The 19412-nt window shown below is 37.7% G+C and overlaps 1 protein-coding gene and 1 long non-coding RNA gene across 6 annotated transcripts in view; one reads left to right on the forward strand and one right to left on the reverse strand.

Moving 5' to 3' along the window:
- scml4 (Scm polycomb group protein like 4) overlaps positions 1-16098 on the forward strand; it is a 31172-nt gene extending 15074 nt beyond the window's left edge. Inside the window, exons 1-9 of one of the 5 annotated variants that reach the window (XM_048207010.1) lie at positions 130-469; positions 2487-2556; positions 2946-3172; positions 4898-5024; positions 8247-8447; positions 10021-10221; positions 11733-11939; positions 13588-13733; positions 14669-16098. In XM_048207010.1, coding sequence (XP_048062967.1) covers positions 2535-2556; positions 2946-3172; positions 4898-5024; positions 8247-8447; positions 10021-10221; positions 11733-11939; positions 13588-13733; positions 14669-14794 — 1257 coding nt within the window. In that variant the 5' untranslated portion in view covers positions 130-469; positions 2487-2534 and the 3' untranslated portion in view covers positions 14795-16098. Of the gene's footprint in view, positions 1-129; positions 470-2486; positions 2557-2945; positions 3173-4897; positions 5025-8246; positions 8448-10020; positions 10222-11732; positions 11940-13587; positions 13734-14668 lie in introns of those variants that run through there. The other 4 variants (XM_048207011.1, XM_048207013.1, XM_048207008.1 and 1 more) reach the window with 4 other exon arrangements.
- On the reverse strand, positions 5390-10164 carry LOC125278157. The gene is made up of 3 exons (XR_007187061.1): positions 10025-10164; positions 8288-8424; positions 5390-5999 (listed from the first exon to the last, which is right to left on the reverse strand). It is a non-coding gene; the product is annotated as an uncharacterized LOC125278157 (long non-coding RNA).
- Positions 16099-19412: the final 3314 nt, after the last annotated feature.

The raw sequence follows: 19412 nt of genomic DNA on the forward strand, positions 1-19412 counted from the left end.
TTAAAATCATGTAGTTATTATGTAGTTTATTAATTATACATATGCACTTAGTAATATTTCTTATTAAATAAAAAGGAAATCGAAGAAAATAGCTGGTTACATCATAAATAATATTATTTAAAGCGGCTAACAAAATTCAGTCCATTAGCTTTTGGCAGTGGGCATTGCGTTTTGGGAGTCTTGGCTGCTCTAAACGCTGCTGTAGTGTAAATTATTCCGCAGGCTCTGCATCAGCATACGACTATGGCAAAGGGAGGATGTTAGGCGCCCAGTTGCCATGACGACAGAAAGGGGACGATGTAGCGACTGCGGAGCGCGCGGTGGTATCGAGAGCGCGCGGTGGAGGCTCTCAGGGCTGGCGGGGGTTTCAGAAGCGGCCGGTCTGTGAAGCGACAGAGGCACGGAAGCGCGTTTGATACGCTGTTCTTGACATTGCTGATAACGAATCCGCTCCAGAGCTGAGTGGTCGGTGAGTGTTCATACATTGAAAATACGTTTGCGTGCCACTGATTTTGCGGTGAGATTAGGGGATAAGGAAGTCAGACCGCGCGCAGTGCAACACGGCTCGTAAACATGAACACGCACATGAGGAACGGTGCTCTATTTTTGACGCTCTATTTTTAATGGCGCGCTCTCTCTCTCTCAGGCTGCTTTCTGAACGGTTTGCCGTGCACCGGTTCATAAATTCATCGGAATTAGAATGGATTTATGCAGCTCTGTAGGAAACACATCACAGTGCTTGAGAAATAGATTAATGTAATTACGCATGGCCTGGCAGATGCATGGGAGAGAGCGCAGGTGAGCGGAAATAATCTGTTTAGAAAGTGCATAGGAAAATAACTTGGAATTAGGGTCATTCCTATTCATCTTGTAGGCAAATAGTAATTATTAAAACAAGCAATTTCTTTATATTTCAGCATAATATGTCACATGACATGTTACCTGATGGTTTGGGCAAATAACTTTTTGTATTCTTACTATTCGTCATTTAGTCTTATGAATGTTTATCTGGAAAAGCAGATGTAGATTCATGTCTTTCTTATTATTTCTGCTTTTACAGCCGAGCTTCTGTCTATTGTCTGTGCACACTACAGCGAATGCACTTCACGCATTGCATGGCATATTTACTGCTCCCCTTTAAAAAATTTAATATGAAAGTAGTGTGTTCTGTGTATTCAGTTACAGAAGATTATAATGTAACATGATATATATGAAATAACATTAAAATAAAGTAAAATGAACAATAATTAATCACCCTAATTTATTATTATTATTATTTTAATTGTATTTATGAGATAAAAAATGTGTCTTACTAGTTTTTTTTTTGTCTAAGAAATCATAATTAAATCCTAATAATTTCATTTCATCTTAAAAAGGTCTAGGTTCTACAGAGTTCCAGGGAATACTTAGTTAAAAAGGAAGGATGAGAGAGGAGGAGAGCAGGGGAAGCCGTCTGTCAGGGCTGATCTTGAGGCCAGGCGCCACAGCTGGAGGGGGAGGGGATGAGAGTGAATGAGGGCTGGGGGAGGGGGACTGACTGACTGACTGACTGAGAGAGAGAGAGAGAGAGAGTTGGAAGAGCACAGGATAGAGAAGATGCTTTTATGTGGCACAGTGTCTGTTTCTTCCACACTCTGCACAGTGTAAGCCACCTCACAGCTTCACCACCAAGCTTTTGTTCTTCAAATAATTCCTCAATTAGTTCATTGAGAATTTCATATTTGTATGGTTTGAGTATGTTTTTCTGCTATTTATCCAATAAATGTAAAAGTTCCTTTGTGTAATTATGGTCAGACTGTTATATTTTTTTGCATTGTTTATTTATTTATACTAGTGATGTTTCCAAGAACTGCAGCTAGTTTGCAACTTTTAGTTCTGTTAGTTTAGCTTTCTCAAAATGATTATGTTAAAGCTGTAATTGACTGTAATTTGAGTTCAGACAGTTTTGGTTTCGGTTGGTTTGGTGTTTATTTTTTGTGAATTAAATTAAATGGAAATTGCAGGGTTCCCATGGTCATGGTAAACCTGTAAATATCAGGGAATCTTAAAACTGTGATTTCTAGACTAAAAAAAATCATTGAAATTAATGTATTATTTCCTAGTTATGCCCATTTCTAAACTATTTAGCAGCTATGATTGCTATATTTATTATATTTTCTTGTTCTATTTTTATTTATTAATTGCTGTATTTTTGCTCAGTTCTAAATCTTCATCAGCTAAAATTGCTATTGCTATACATAAGAAAGTAGTGGGCAATACAAGGTAACTACATGGGTTAAGGTTAGGTTTAGGGGTAGGTTCAGGGTAGGTACCTATTTACTAACCAGTTATTGTAATTACTATAATAAGTATATAGTATGTGCGGAACAGGACTGTAAAACAAAATGCTGCCATTTTTTTCTCTTACTATTTTTATTTATCAATTTCTATACTTCTCTGAATTTTCATCAGCTATAATTGCTATATTATATTTTTTTTTCTTTCAGATTACTAAAATTATCCAGTAATCACGAATGACTGACGAATGAAAAGTCATGGAAATTCATTGGTCGAAAGGTCTGGGAACCCAAAATTTCTTACTGACTACACAGATTTGTGTGTGTGCGTGTTGTAATTGGTGGGTGCATTGCATTGGCGAGTTACATGATGAATTGATGGTTGGGAATTACAAAAGTTGTGGTTTGCGTCTTCGTTGCTGTTTATAACTTTGAATTATCCAATGAAACCCAAACCAGAAAGTTCACATAGTAGACATGTTGTACAATTGAAAGTATTTGTAAGGGCAATCTCCATCACATGATGCAGTTGACAGTACACATGGAAGTATTTGATAATTTTTACTTTCAATCAAGAAAAATATTCAGCATATAGTATTAAAAATGATTAAATATCACTGTAAATGCAGTTGAACGTTCTGACATTGACATTGTGTTATTTTCTCTCAGGTCTCATGAGTATTCCTGCTGCTGCTTCAGTTCAGTCAGGGGGTGGAGAGATGCAATCACCTGGGGCCATTAGCCCCTCCTTCCTCCCGCCCCCAAGTGGAAAAGTTCCAGGTCGCAAGAGGGGTCGCCCACCCCTGAAGAGGCACCCGGAATATCAGAGTCGCTACCCAGAATCCCTCCCACCCATTAAAGTGCCTAAGAAAAGAGGGAGGAAGCCTGGCTTTAAGGTCAGCAAATATCAGAGTGTTTGTGTGTTCATTTAAATATGACCATGCATTTGTAGGCCACAAAGATAAGGCCTTTCCATTGTTCAAAGTGTCTGCCAAATGTATAAATGTCATCAAGTGGTGCATTTGAATACATGCTGGTGCGTGTGTAACACTTATTGTATGATTGTTTAGCTAGAGGAGCAGAATAATGTCTTGTGTGTGTTTGTATATAGGTAGGCCTATCTGATGTTGACTGTGTGAGAGAAGGAGGGGACAAGGTGGTTGTTCTTTGACTGATGTATCTGCAGTCTGCTGCTGCTGAGTTATTTTTAGCCGTGTGCCTGAGCACAAGCCTCATAATGTCTCTGCTGCTGATTCAAAGAGCTACACACGAGTGCATGTTAGCAGATTTGCAGTAAACATCCTTGCAAGACTTTTAAATAAAAAAGGCAAATTTGCTACCGGATGTATACTGATGAACCAAAACATTATGACCACCTTCCTAATATGCTGTTGGTCCTTCGTGTGCTGCCAAAACAGTGCCGACCTGCTGAAGCATGGACTCTGCAAGACTCCTGAAGGTGTCCTGTGGTATCTGGCACCAAGACGTTAGCAGCAGATCCTTCAAGTCCTGTAGGTTGCAAGGTGGAGCCGCCGTGGATCAAACTTGTTAGTCCAGCACATCCCACAGATGCTCAATTGAATTGAGATCTGGGGTATTTGGAGGCCAGGGCAACATCTTGATTTCTTCATCATGTTCCTCAAACCATTCCTGAACAATGTGTGCATTATGGCAAGGTGCATTATCCTGCTGAAACAAGCCACTTCCACCAGGGAACATCAGTGTCATGAAGGGGTTTGCCTGGTCTGCAACAATATTTAGGTAGGTGGCACATGTCAAATGTACGTCCACATGAATGGCCGGACCCAGGGTTTCCCAGCAGAATGTTGCCCAGAGCATCACACTCGTTCCACCAGCTTGTTGTCGTCCCACAGTGCATCCTGTTGCCATCACTTCTAAGGTGCATGTACACGGCTCTCATCAAAACGGGACTTATCGGACTAGGCGACCTTCTTCCACTGCTCCAAGGTCCAGTTCTGACACTCGGGGACCCATTGTTGGCGCTTTTGATGGTGAAAAGAGGTCATTATGGGCGCTCTGATTGCACTGTGTGTTGTGACATTCCTCCCATAACCATCATTAATATTTTGTGCCACAGTAGACCTTCTGTTGGCTCGGACCAGATGGGATAGCCTTTGTTGCTCTTGTGCACTGATGAGCCTTGGGCACCCAACACCTTGTTGCCGGTTTGTGTTTGGTTCCTCCTCGGACCACTGCTGAGTGGGAGCAACCCACAAGCCTTGCTGTTTCAGAGATATTCTGACCCAGTCGCCTTTCCTTAAAAATTTAGCCCTTGTTAAAGTCGCTCAGACCTTTATTCCTGCCCATTTCTCCTGCATCCAACACGTTGATTACGTGTTACATTTAATCTACCCAAACCTTAATATGTGGCCCTGTTAGAAGACAACCAACGATATTTGCTTAACGAACTGTGTTTTGGCTCATCAGTACACACACACACACACACACTTTAATAAATAATAATATAAAAATTACATAGCATAAATATATATTTTATAAATATCTTTATATTTTTATTAATTCATTATTATTCTCTAATATATGATAATATGATGATAATGATAATAATAATAAAATATGATTTTTTTTTTTTTTTTCAGCTGAAGTCCCGCTTGATGACACCCCTGGCTATCTCTCCTCCCAGCAGCACTCCAGAACCAGACATGAGCTCAATCCCCCAGGACGCTGCTACTATCCCCCACTCAGCCACCCCACAGGTCCTCACAGGTAATGAAAACACACATCCGTAGACTACCAGTTTCACTGTCTGCAGTCTGAAGTGTTGCCATGCAGATCCCAGAAACAAGTAACCAGGTCTAACTATTAAAGGTGCTCTAAACGATCCTGGGTGGAGTAACTTCCTGTTGACGTTCGAAGTGTTGTCAAACAAAACAGAGGCTAGCTAGACCCTCCCTCCTCCCCCCCCCCCATGCTTCCTGAAACAGTCGTGAACGCGCATTTAAAATCATTCTTGTCGGTTATTGGCTGGAGCGTGTTTGTTATGTTTTGTGGTCCAGGCTGCACCAGTTTGTTTTTGTTGCCGTTTTCGGAGCTTGTGGCGACTACAGAGACCGCGTTTTTTTACAGTGTGTTCAGGGGACAGGCAGCTAGCGGATAGTGAGGAGCTGTTTGCTGTATGTGACAAAAAATGTTTTGGCCTAAAAACGTGTGACATCGCTTAGAGCACCTTTAAGGGAATAATAAAATGTGAGCATTAGAAGAATCACTGTCCTCAGAGGAGTTACATTATGACTCAGTGCTGTCTCATTCTCTTTTTAGTGTTCCGTAGGGACTGTAACTCTACCCATATATCAGAATTATGATAACTGTTATTTTTTATCAAGACGATATGATGAGATGTATGCCTCAGGGGTGAGAAAAGACCAACAACACTGTCTTTATTAGAACAAGACTATATATTTTTCTGTTATTTAAGACAACATCTATTCTAATTAAACTACAAAAATGTTTTGCATGCTTATTCTCCATCTCTCTCTCTCTCTCTCTCTCTCTCTCTCTAGAGAGAGTCCATATCAGTTGCTTGTCTGTCATATTAAGCATGCAAAAATTGTTGTGTCAGTTGTGACAAGACTTCAATCATAGATCTGTCAGTCCTCAACTCAGTCTGTGTGAACGTAGCCAGTGAAGATTTCAATCTTTGGGGTATGTACTGCCCATTCAGTTTGACAATATCATCCATGACTAGAAGGAAAGGGAACAGAAATAAAAGAGTAGTTACATCTCTTATTTTAAAGGTTAATAGGTGTGAAAGTCTCAAGGGACGGTATTGAGGGACCTGACTGCTCTAGCCTTAGAAGCATTATCATCTAATTTATCTCTTCATTACAATGGAGACATCAGTTCTGTTCTGCTATATTGCCTTTTTAGTGGAATAAAAAAAATCTTACCATTTAAAAAATATGAGTTTAGAATGAATTCTCATCACAACTTCAACATGTGTAATTTCAGTTCTGCTTTTCAAAATGAATGGAGACTGCATCTCAATGCTGTTCAAGGTCTACTTTAAACATGAGAAGTTGTGACGGTATGGCTGAACTCAATCTTGAGTTCTCAAAGCTTAATCCGTTTGCTGTAGGGAGCAGTTGCTGAACAAGAGGCTTTTGTCTGCCCACAGGTTTCTAGACTTTAATTCTTTGTGCAGTGGAAAAGTCATGCTCTCTTTTGGTCCCTCTCCTATATTTCAAAAGCCATGTTCATTTTGTCCAGATTCATATGTTTGACACCAGCATTTTGTCTTTAATTCTTTTAAGAAAGAAATTTGACAAAGCTTCTCAGTGCTCGCAAACCTGCGTTCCGATGCGAGTGATGTCTGTTGTGGGTGTTGTTGAGGAGGTCATGACCTTAATGACCTGAGGTCATTGTTAACAGCTTTGGTGTTTTGTTTTATCTTGAAAAACGTGCTTGTATGTGCACGCTTGCAATTAAATTATATTGCCTTTCCTGAATGTGCTACATTTTCTGTAAGCAAGTCAGTGATCTTGCTATCAGTTATCTGTTTTAAGGCTTTGTGTGTCATCTCACACACTTTCTGTTCATTGACTTTATCCTGTTACACATTCTAAAAGACACACACAGGTTACTTGCTTCTTGTGATTATTTTATGGGAGTGCTTGTGTGTGTGTGTGTGTGTGTCTGACTCCTGGTCATGGTGCTTCTAGATGACAGACGACGAAGGAAATCCCTCAGCATGGCAATCTGTCAGATTAAAGCATCCGCATGCTGCAGATGAGCCAGGGAAGTCAGTGGGGACAGATTGTGTGGGAGGAAGTGGGAGGGGGGCAAGTGATTGGTGGATTCCTACACACACTGCTCTCTCTCTCTCTATTTTTCTTACTCTCTCTTTTTATTTCTGTTATATTCCTGTGGCAAAACATACAAAGCCTGTATTGTTTTTGTTAAGATGATTCGTTCATGCTTGTATTTTTCCTTATTTGTGAGTCACTTGGGATAAATAAATACATGGAAATGGAAAAGGCTTGTTTTATTTTATTTAGGGTAATTAAAAAATGATTGGCTCTGGTTGGCTCATAAAATCACAGATGCTTTTTAGGTGTGATTTACAGTATGTTATCTAGTTTAAAGACATTAATTTAAGAAGAGTAGCTGGTGTATATTTGTAATATCCTTTGTAGTTCTAAGTGGTAAGAGAATAAAAACATGTCTATGTAAAGAGAGTATTTTTTGGTACATGTTTATATCAGGTTTAATTTTGATTTATTATTCGTTTGCAACTACTGAAATGTACAAGACACACGATTGTTCACAAGTGAAGAATCCTATGCTGTTACAAGAGCAGAGATTCTTTACTTCTATGTCGGTTCTCCTTTATTGCCCTCTCTTCCTTTTATTGCTTGTCTCTTGGGTTCCATGACATGATGGATGTGAGTATTTTTTAGATCTGAAATTCAATTCTCCCTTCCTGACCTCTAGAAATGATCTATAAATGTGGTTTCAAATGTTTGAAGATTTCTCTACAAATATTTGAGGAAGATGTGTACTGTGTGCTTACTGCGTGTTGTACAATTACATGTAGGCGTTGTCATTATATAGATCATGGTTTAATTTTGGATTATTATGGTGACGTGATGTTTACTTTGCCGCATGTACTTCTAAAGTTACTTATTACACTTAATCAAACAGTATAAACTTACACTTATACAATTTCAGTTAATGCAAAAACTATTAAAGCAAGAGCAGAACAAAAACAAATTTCTCACCATAGAATTGCAATTACAGTAACTGCAATGTTGAACTTTGTTTTTTTTGTTTTTCTAAGCTAATCAGACAGTGGCCTTACCATGAACTGAAAAAAGTACAAATAGAGTAGTTTCATATTGTGCTTATTCATTATAGTGCATGCAGACATTGCTAAATTCACACAGTTTGATGTTAAAATCTCTCTTTCTTTCTCTGTCCATCTTATTCCAGTGTGTATCTACGTGAATAAGCAGGTGAACACGGGTCCTAACCTGGACAGGCAGAAGGTGCTGCAACTGCCGGATCACTTGGGTCCCGCCAGGCCCTCTGTGGTGTTGCAGCAGGCGGTACAGGGCTGCATTGACAGCGCGTTTCAACAGAAATCCGTCTTCACCTTGCTTACAGAGGGCTACGGAGGAGAAAAGATCTCAGGTTAATTTGCAAATGCGTGCCTCCATTCTGATTCTCATTCTGCATTCATCTGTGTTATATACTTTATATGTACTACCATTTTAAAGTTAGTACGATTTTTTTTTAAAGAAATACTTTTATTCTGCGAAGATGCATTAAATTGATCAAAATTCACATTAAAGACATTTAAGATTTCTATTTCAAATAAATGCTGTTCTTTTTAACTATATTCATTAAAGAAACCTGAATAAAATGTATCAGCGAATATTAAGCAGCACAACTGTTTTGAACATTCTTAATAATAAGAAATGTTTCTTGAGCAGAAAATCAGCATATTAGAATGATTTCTGATGGATCATGTGACACTGAAGACTGGAGTAATGGCTGCTGAAAGTTCAGCTTTGCCATCACAGGAATAAATTACATAGTAAAATATATTTTTAAAAAAATGTTTTTTGAAATGTTTAATTTAATTAAATAGTGTACAAAGTAATGATCTAGTGCAAAGTTAGTGTTGGTTTATGGGATTTGGGCATTTTTAAATCTACTGTAAAGGTTTATGTATACAAGTGAGCACGGAGTAATACTGAATTACAATGAATGCTGTATAATTATTTTGTGAAGCTACTACTATGTAATTGTGCAATTTCAATCAGTAGAAACATATAATTGACAGATATTATATCATCCAGATCAGATTAATCTGTCAGTATTTGGCCATTTTGAGATCATCATCATTGGCCAATTACTATGCCCACTTAGCCAATTGTCAGAATTTACATTTTTATTTTTCTAACAATTAAAGGTGATAAAGAGGATCTTTTCGTCAACTGAGAAACCAAAGACTGTTACTGAGTTTTTGAAATGAGCGCATGCGTAAGAACAACCCCCCCTCCTTTCAAAGGGAACGCCTCCCAAAACTCGTGCACGAGTGTGTTTACCACCGGCATTCGCTGTATCGTGTTAGTGGATTCATTATGTCGGACTCACCGCAGGTGACTCATAATCTGCAGTTGTTACTCTTGTATCCGGACAAAAACATCGCATGCGGCGCCTGTGGAGTGTGGAAAGTTACTGGAGCGCGCAGCCACGCTCGTCTCTCACAAGGAACGTCATGGCAGTGATTGACAAGCCAGAGGGCCAATCGTTTACGCGATGATCGCGTAAACGATTGGCTGATGTTTTTAAGGCCCTACCTCGTGCACAGATGATGTATATTAATATTATTCCTTTCAGTGCACCTAATAAATAGTCTTTTATCAGTTAGTAAAGACAGTTTCAAGTAATATTGCAAAAATGTATAAAACATCCTCTTTAGCACCTTTAAATCTTTATCAGTGGATAATGCACATTTTCTGTTTTTTTTTATATTAAATTAAGTTCAAAATGTAATCAACTCTCAGGATTTCAGTTTAAATTTAATTTCAGCAATTGTAGTACATATTATTTAAAATGTTTATATACTGTTAGTATTAGCATCTGGAACATGTAATGCGGATGACACAGACACTGCAAAATAAAGTCTTCCTGTAATGATATTTACAACAATGAGCAATTTATTTGAATTTAAACACTCTTTCTTTCTCTTCATCAGCCACCTTTGATGGTAAACAGCATCTGTTGAGTTTGCCAGTGGTCAACAGTGTAGGTTATGTTCTGCGCTTCCTCAAGAAGTTGTGCCGAAGCCTGATGTGTGAGAACCTCTTCAGTGACCAGCCCATCGCTCCTTCATCGTCCCCCTCCTCCTCTTCCTCATTCCACACTGAAAAGCACTCAGACGGACAGCCCAAGTCAAGTGTGTGCTCATCAAGCTCTGTTATTCTACCCTTTTTTAAATACTAGAGCTATATTTCCATCTATCTATATAGGCTGCACAGTTATGTTAAATTTTCTATATTAGACAATTCTTGTTTTTGTTTCTTTTTGGTTTGGATGTTTTGTGATTTGGCTGTTTGATTGGATCTGCACTCGCTTCTGTTGCTGTCCAATTTGCCCTTCTGAACATGCAGAGGAGGCCTTTAGTGCAAGCTGAGCTGTTTAAGTGGCAGTGAAAGGTTGAGTGCCTCTGTGAGTGGCCTGTGGTTTGAGTGTTTGAGTTCTGCTGGCTTCACCTCTCTCTCTCCCTCCCTCTCTTTCTCTATCTATCTCTGTCTCTCTTTCCCCTGTGAATGTGGTTTGGGAGCTCTAGAGATTAGAGCATTAACTTCAGTATGACACAATATCACACTGCTCAGCTACACAGGCAAAGGTTGTGTTGTGACTTAATCCCACGTCAATGGTTAACGTGGTTAAGAGAGGGAAAACCTCCTCTAGAGGGAGCCTACGTTATTCATCAACACTATGTACACTATATCAGTGTCTCCTTCAGACAGCTGTGTGTGCAGTGTCTACCAACTCCCTATAATTCATCCTAACTACATCAATAAAAAAACATACGATTTCGAAATATACATTTTAATTTGTTTGTTTTAATTCTTTAATTTTATTTTATATCCTTTTTTTATGTATTGAACAGTCAGTATAATGATATTTAAGTTTCAAAAACCTTAAGTCTACAAACATTTTGAGTCAGACATTAAAACTGTTCAGAGAGTCTATTCAGTGAAGAATTCATCAGTCTGATTCAATCTCATAACTGTGCATTTGTGTAATTCATTAAAAGAACTGGCTCTTAAAGGGATAGTTCACCCAAAAATGAAAATTATCCTATGATTTACTCACCCTCAAGCCATCCTAGGTGTATCTTCTTTCAGATGACCGTGCGCATTCTGCGTACGGTCGTCCACCGGAGGCTAGTTATTTGAATTTATAAAGTTTTAAATATGGATATTTTTCTTACAAAAACGCATCGCTTCGCTTCAGAAGACCTTTATTAACTTCCTGGAGTTGTATGGATTACTTTTTTTTTATGGAGGTATGCATTATTTTTGGCTTCAAAACGCAGCCCCCCATTCACAACCATTATAAACCTTGGAGGACTAAGGATATTTTTAAATATATCTCCGATTGTGTTCGTCTGAAAGAAGATAGTCGTATACACCTAGGATGTCTTGAGGGTGAGTAAATCATGGGATCATTTTCATTTTTGGGTAAACTATCCCTTTAAGATTTGGTCTTTTGTGAATCGGACTACAATAGTCATTCTGTATGTTTGCGTATGAATGCAGAAAAACATAGAAAGATGTGTTTGCTTAGCATTTGCTGTGTGCGTTTTTATATATATATATATATATATATATAATTTAGTTTAGATAAACCCATGCAGACCAATCTGCACCAATCCCTAAATTGCTTCTTTTTGTGCAGCAGACTCAATGGTGGATGATTACCATGGCGATTCAATTGACCCCAAGCGCTATTCTGTTGACCCCAGCGACTCTGCCTTTGGAGCGATGTCCTCACCTTACACGGCGAGTAAACCTACGTATGGTTTTCGTTCTGGCCCCGCCTACTCTGGAGGCGTGTGCAGGCAGGCAGCCAGTCCCAGCACATTCCAGGAAGGAAACAGAAGTGGTAAGAAAACGGAAATTTCCACTTATTCGCTAAAGCAGCAATAGAGTTTCCTCACTACTTATAACCATGTTAATCAAATGAGAAGATGTATGTGAGAAGATACTAAGAAATAATAAAAACACTGAAAACTAAATGGTATATAAAGTACCAATAGTTCTCAAGCAGGCAGTGTTGCCAAGTCCATGGGACTACTTTAACACTGTTGCCACGGGTAGTTTTTTATGTCCGCGGGTTGAAGCGGACATAAAAATCTCTAGACCCCAAAGAACATGATATATAGCCCCTGGAATGCAAATTTTACCAGGGGAACCCCACCAAAAAGTGGATTTTAATCCTCAGAACGTGAATAGCAATTTTTGAATAGCAATTGGGTGGGTTTTGTTGTGAAAATCTGGCAACCCAGGGGGCTGGAGCTCACTAGAGGGCCTCAATATGACTTAAAGGGTTAGTTCACCCAAAAATGAAAATTCTGTCATTTATTACTCACCCTCATGCCGTTCCACACCCGTAAGACCTTCGTTAATCTTCGGAACACAAATTAAGATATTTTAGTTGAAATCCGATGGCTCCGTGAGGCCTGCATAGGGAGCAATGACACTTCCTCTCTCAAGATCCATAAAGGTACTAAAAACATATTTAAATCGATTCATGTGAGCACAGTGGTTCAATATTAATATTATAAAGCAACAAGAATATTTTTGGAGCGCCAAAAAAAACAAAATAACGACTTATTTAGTGATGGCCGATTTCAAAACACTGCTTCAGGAAGCTTCGGAGCACAGATGAATCAGTGTGTCGAATCTGCTGTTTGGAGCGCTAAAGTCACGTGATTTCAGCCGTTGGCAGTTTGACACGCAATCTGAATCATGATTCGATACACTGATTCATTTGTGCTCCGAATCTTCCTGAAGCAGTGTTTTGAAATCGGCCATCACTAAATAAGTCGTTATTTTGGTGCACCAAAAATATTCTCATCGCTTTATAATATTAATATTGAACCACTGTACTCACATGAACTGATTTAAATATGTTTTTAGTACCTTTATGGATCTTGAGAGAGGAAATGTCATTGCTCCCTATGCAGGCCTCTCGGAGCCATCGAATTTCAACTAAAATATCTTCATTTGTGTTCCGAAGATTAACGAAGTTCTTACGGGTGTGGAACGGCATGAGGGTGAGTAATAAATGACAGAATTTTCATTTTTGGGTGAACTAACCCTTTAAAATTATTACAACAAAAGATTTAGAAGAGTTAAAAGTGTGATTTCTAGACCAGGAAATGGTTTTCTAATTATGCCTTGCGCTAAACTATTTTATGGGGTAGAAACTGTGAGTAAACATATTTAGAAAAAAAAATCTACAGTAAATCACAAACAACTGGAAAGTCATGGGGCCTTCAAAAATGGTTGTGGTTAATGAGTTCCTTGGAGTCAAAAGGGTTTTGAGAACTACTTGTATGTACTGATTGACAACTAACTTCTCAGTATTTTTACTCCCTCTTCTAACATATTGCACATAAATTTGTCCAAAATTTGATGGCCATTTGTGTGCACTGGTTTTGCACCTGAAGTATTGCATATATGATATTTCTAGATTCAACCAAGAATATAATCCTTGCCTTGTCTGTATCTGGTTTCTGTCTGTCTAGCCTACAGCCCATCCCCAGAGGGAGGGGAGGCGAAGCCCCCACCCAGTAAGGATCCCTCCAGGTGGAGTGTGGATGAGGTGGTGTGGTTTATCAAAGATGCAGACCCTCAAGCACTGGGCCCTCACGTGGATCTCTTTAGAAAACATGTGAGTTTGACTGACACATTTATTTACAAGTGGCAAACAAACACCATGTGTTGAACATGTTGTCAGAAAACAAATCTCTGTTTAGGTAAAGTTAGTTCAGACCCTGGATATGATCAGCCGTGTGCTTCACAATTCCAAGTTTTCAGAATCAATTCAAGTTTACATAATTGTTGATATAACCACCTGAGCTGAATGTTAAATGGAAAAGATTTCAAATCTTTGTACATTTGCTTATTTTAAACAGAACAAAGGCAAAAGTACAATTTAACACTATCTAATGAAATTGAATTTTACTCTTCCAAATAGAGCAGCACAATTGGTCGAATTGAAATTGGAAACGTAATAAGACCTTGTGCATTATTAAAGTGCAAAAAAGGCTGTGATTTAATTAATTATGGAAATACGTCCATCTCAGTTGGTGTTCTGAGTTCGGTGGTTGTGTGGTTTATCATGTGAATTGTAATTGGAAAGCACTGCAGGTTCACTTTAGCTTCACATTATGTAATTTGCCAAGTTTGCTACAAGTGAAGAAATAGAGGGGGAGATTATTATTATTATTATTATTATTATTATTATTATTATTATAGAAATAGAGATTATTATAATATTATCCAGGTGGAATGTGCAGTTCAAGTCAAAGTATGTGAGCAAAGTAGAGCAAAAGCATTCTGTTATCATCATTACTACTTCACTGCAAAGTTTATCAATATGTTTGTTTTTAAGCTCTGCTTCCTTTCTGTACCGCTCACATACTATGTTTCTGCTATTGGAATATTTGTTAAAATAAATAGAATATAATTTTTGGGCCATACTTTTGTGTAGGTGTGCTTCCAACTCATAGAATATTCTAATATCCTCAATAGCTAAACACTGTAAATCATTGTTTCATGTGTACAGTAAGCATTATGTTGTGGACATTGTGATTACTTCTTCAGGAGATTGATGGGGATGCTCTTCTTCTCCTGAAGAGTGACATGATCATGAAGTACCTGGGACTCAAACTGGGCCCGGCTCTCAAGCTCTGCTACCACATCGACAAGCTAAAACAGAACAAGTTCTGACCGGTCTCCGCACCTTTTAAACACACACACACACAAACACAGATGGATTCACTCACAGTATTTACTCTCACTCACATTTGTTGTAGTACAGGACGTTTTTGTCCCCCATTCTTTGGCCATTCAAGGACAAGCACCAGAACATTTTTTTTTTACTCGTGTGGTTTGTCTGCCTGTGTATTGGGACATTTCACTGACCAGAACATTTCCTTGTTTTTGGAAATTTTAAGTGTTTTATTGATTACTTGATATCTGAACACTGCTCTAATCAAAAGGCAAGTCATCTCAGCTGCTTTCTGGGATTTGAGTTTTTTGTCCTCAAGCGAGAGTGCAGATGAATTTTATCTGTAAATCATGCTTCTTCAAATGGACGGAGCTGTAACAAACCTATTAGGTCACAGACAGGCTTTTTTACAAAGCCGTGGACTGTGACTAAAACCCTGTGAACTTCAGCCACCTGCTGGTGAAAAGGAGTCACTGCAACTCTGTGACACTTTACCACAGTTGTAACCAGGAACCATTCAGCTTTTTATTTTTTAGAGAGCTACTTTGAAGGCCTATAACCTAGGAGATCAGTTACTAACAGAATTCAGCATTGGGCTTTTGACTGAACAGATACAATACGCACACAGTCTTGGCAGGGTACAACTATGATGAACAGTTACACTTTGCAACCAGCAAATAACAGGCACAAATGCAACTCTATTCAGCAATGGACCGGTCGTGTCTTTGGAAAGCCACCCAGCCAACCAGAGTCAGAACAAAACAGGATACACTACAAAGAAGTTACTGCTACAATAAAACGCTGCATTACAAACATAGTAATGCACACCAGGTGCTGTTTCTCAACCAGCAAGTCAAGTTGAACTAAAAACAACTAAACTGGTATTATACGTTTCATACTGTGGACCAAATACACTGCAATTCTCATCAGTCCCAAAATTTCTTTTTGGAGCAGAGGCCTCATATTGGAAACTGCTCTGATACTACACAAATGTCAGCTTGTGATTTACTTACAAAATATGTAGCACTATACAATAAGGTTCAGTTGATTCAATACAATGGGTATCATGAACTAACATTTATCTAGGTTAATGATAATTTCTACATACTACTGTTCAAAATAAATTAATTCTTTTATTCAGCAAGGATGCATTTAACAATAACAGTAAACTGATAGTAACATTATTACAAAAAAATTATATTTCATATAAAATAAATAAATTAAAATAAATTTGAGTAACTTTCTATTCATCAAAGAATCCTGAAAAAGGGTCATTGTTTCCACAAAAATATTAAGCAGCACAACTGTTTTCAACATAGATAATAAAAAGAAATGTTACTTGAGCGCCAAATCAGCATTTAAAGGATTAGTCCACTTTTAAATACACTTTTCCTGATAAATTTACTCACCCCCATGTCATCCAAGATGTTCATGTCTTTCTTTCGTCAGTCGAAAAGAAATGAAGGTTTTTGAGGAAAACATTCCAGGATTTTTCTCCGTACAGTGGATTTCAATGGCTACCAACAGATTGAAGGTCAAAATTACAGTTTCAGTGCAGCTTCAAGGGCTTTAAACGATACCAGATGAGTAATAAGGGTCTTATCTAGCGAATCGATCGGTCATTTTCGAAAAAAATACAACCGTTTATGCTTTATAAACAAAATATCGCCTTGAACGTACTTTCCGCTTCCGCATTCTTCATAACGCTTACGCTGAATGTCCTACGCCTTCCCTATTCAAGTTACGGAAAAAAACGAAACTGGCGCCGCGTTCGTTCCGTAAGTAGAATAGGGAAGGCGTAGGACATACAGCGTAAGCGTTATGAAGAATGCGGAAGCGGAAAGTACGTTCAAGGCGATATTTTGTTTATAAAGCATAAACGGTTGTATTTTTTTTAATTTTGACCTTCAACCTGTTGGTAGCCATTGAAATCCACTGTAAGGAGAATAATCCTGGAATGTTTTCCTCAAAAACCTTCATTTCTTTTCGACTGACGAAAGAAAGACATGAACATCTTGGATGACATGGGGGTGAGTAAATTTATCAGGAAAAGTGTATTTAAAAGTGGACTAATCCTTTAAGAATGATTTTTGAAGGATCATGTGATAAGACTGGAGTAATGATGATGAAAATTCAGCTTTGCCATCACAGGAATAAATTACATATTAAAATGTATTAAAATAGAAAACGGTTATTTTAAATTGTAATACTTTTTCACAATATTACTGTTTTTACTATTATAATGCAACCTTGGTGAACATACCATTAACCTAGATTAATTAATGCTGTAAAAATGTTGTTTATTGTTAGTTCACGATACCTAATGCATTAACGAGTAAGTAAACGAATTAAACTTTATTGTAGCGTTGTCACAAATTTTGTAGACGTGTTTTAACCCATTTTTTAAGTTGTGTAAATTGTCTTGATTTCACTAACATTTGACAGTGTGGATTAGACGTGGATTTTCTTTCATAAATGTACAGTGTATACGTGAACGCAAGCTGAGGTACTTCTCTGATCTTATGTTATTTCAACTGCTACATTTTCAAACAATCACTACGGTTTGCTTTCATGTGTGAAAAATGTGTGAAAAGAGTAATTTTAGTCTCCTGAGGCATTTCAGGAAATTATTTTATTATTATTATTATTATCATCTTTTTTATTACTGTTATTTTCCTCTGTTTATTTTTTGCACAAATGGCATTCAGAATTACTGTATTGCTTTTCAGGTGAACTTAAAGGGATAGTTCATCAAAAATGAACCATTTATTTACCCTCATGCCGTTCCAAACATGTATGACTTACAATGAAAGAATTTGGAACGACATGAGGGTGAGTAAATGATGACAGAATTTCCGTTTTTGGATGAACTATTCCTTTAAGTCTGCCCTGATGATGTCATACATCTCCCAAAGTGGATTACACCCAAGTGTACAACATTTCTGTATCCGCAATCATGTGTAAATATGATAATTTATGTCGTAGTCACAGATGAAATCTACAATTTCATAAGTTAAAGAGCAAATTACGTAAAACAGTTTAGATTCAATCATCTGATGAACACATAGAGCTTTAACATGTAATCAGCTACCAGCTTTGCTGTGCTAGACTTCATTGTTGTACGATCTGCCTCTTAAAGCGACTGCTATGCTAACTTGAGCATCTGTACAGAATCATTGTCTATAATTTTGCATCAGGGAGGCTGTTTGAGTGTTCTGTTTTTTCCTTTAAATGTTTTTTTTTTCATGTAGCACTAGTTGTTCTGGGTAAAAGCTTTCTCGATGAAAAATGTGTAAGAGGAGAATCATAAAAAATGTTGGCACCAGAAGGTAATAAAGGGAATTAATCAGTGAGCTCTTAAATCTGGTGCTACATTAAGAGGTCAGGATTCTTTATAAGTGAATCTACTGATTTGACTGAAGTAGAGTATTCAATTTTTTCATGAACCGTCTCTTGATTGGTCGGAAAAAGTATAAACAAAAGGGTTTGGGCTTTAGTCCTGTGATGTTTTTAACACAAAGACCCAAGATTATTGAAATATAATAGCCATGTCTGATGTTCAAACTCTTGTATTAGCTTTAAAAGCAGACAGTTTTTTTGATTTCCACTCATGTACTCAAGCAGTGGGAATATCTTGTTAGTTTTAAAAGCCCTTTAACTGAATAATAGCAGCACTGAGCTTTTAAACATGTTTGCAAGCACTCTTTTCTATGGCTGCACTTAACTAAATCCTACTTCATGTAGGAAGCTTTGACACTTTCATAACAATCTTTAATAATGTTTCGGACTGTTTATGACCTCACACAGATATTCTGCTGACATTGACAGGCTCCGATGGTCCTGGCTAGATATTACCAATGTTTGTGTCAGGAATATGAGTGGGCTTTTAGGGATAATCTATTCTTAAGTTCAGTTTTGGATCGTTTTGTGTGCGTTCATATGTCAGGTTTGCGTTTGCCTCCGCACCATGTCATTCCTTGTCATTTTTGATATAATGGAAAATGTAAGTGTACATTTATGAATGCTGCTCTTGATGATAGTCCCGTTTAAGACTGTTTAAATTTGTCAGCTCACAAAATAGTTTTAATGGAAAAAGGGGGACTTCAACACGGACCATTCTTGTTGGTGCTATAATATGACTGTGTATTTAACGAATAATGATTTTATGCATACGATTTTATGGTTGGTTTGCTTTATTTCTTCAGATAGGTTTCAGTGTTGTGAACTCTCGTGACTGACGACAGGCTCTGCATCGCGTGTCTGTTTGTGAGGTTAATATAGAGCATTACGAAAGAGTCAGAATAAAGCATTATGAACACCCTATAGTGAACTCTATGTATGTGTAAATCTATATGTGGCTATAGAGTGGTGCAGTGATGATTTTTCAATACAATAAGATCTTTTCAAAATAAGATCTGTAATCAGCAAAAGTTTATGATACTTGCGTTTTGTCTATCAAGATAATTTTCACAAATGAACCCAAATTTTATGAATTTTGATGCCTAAATAGCTTCCGACAATTCTTTCAGTCTTTATTAAAAAACATTTTCCCTGAAAGTGTGAGCTATACTAGTTTGCAAGAGCACTGTTATAAACACAACAGGGCTGTAGATGATA

The sequence above is a fragment of the Megalobrama amblycephala genome, linkage group LG11 (genome assembly GCF_018812025.1).
Source record: "Megalobrama amblycephala isolate DHTTF-2021 linkage group LG11, ASM1881202v1, whole genome shotgun sequence".
NCBI lineage: Eukaryota > Metazoa > Chordata > Actinopteri > Cypriniformes > Xenocyprididae > Megalobrama > Megalobrama amblycephala.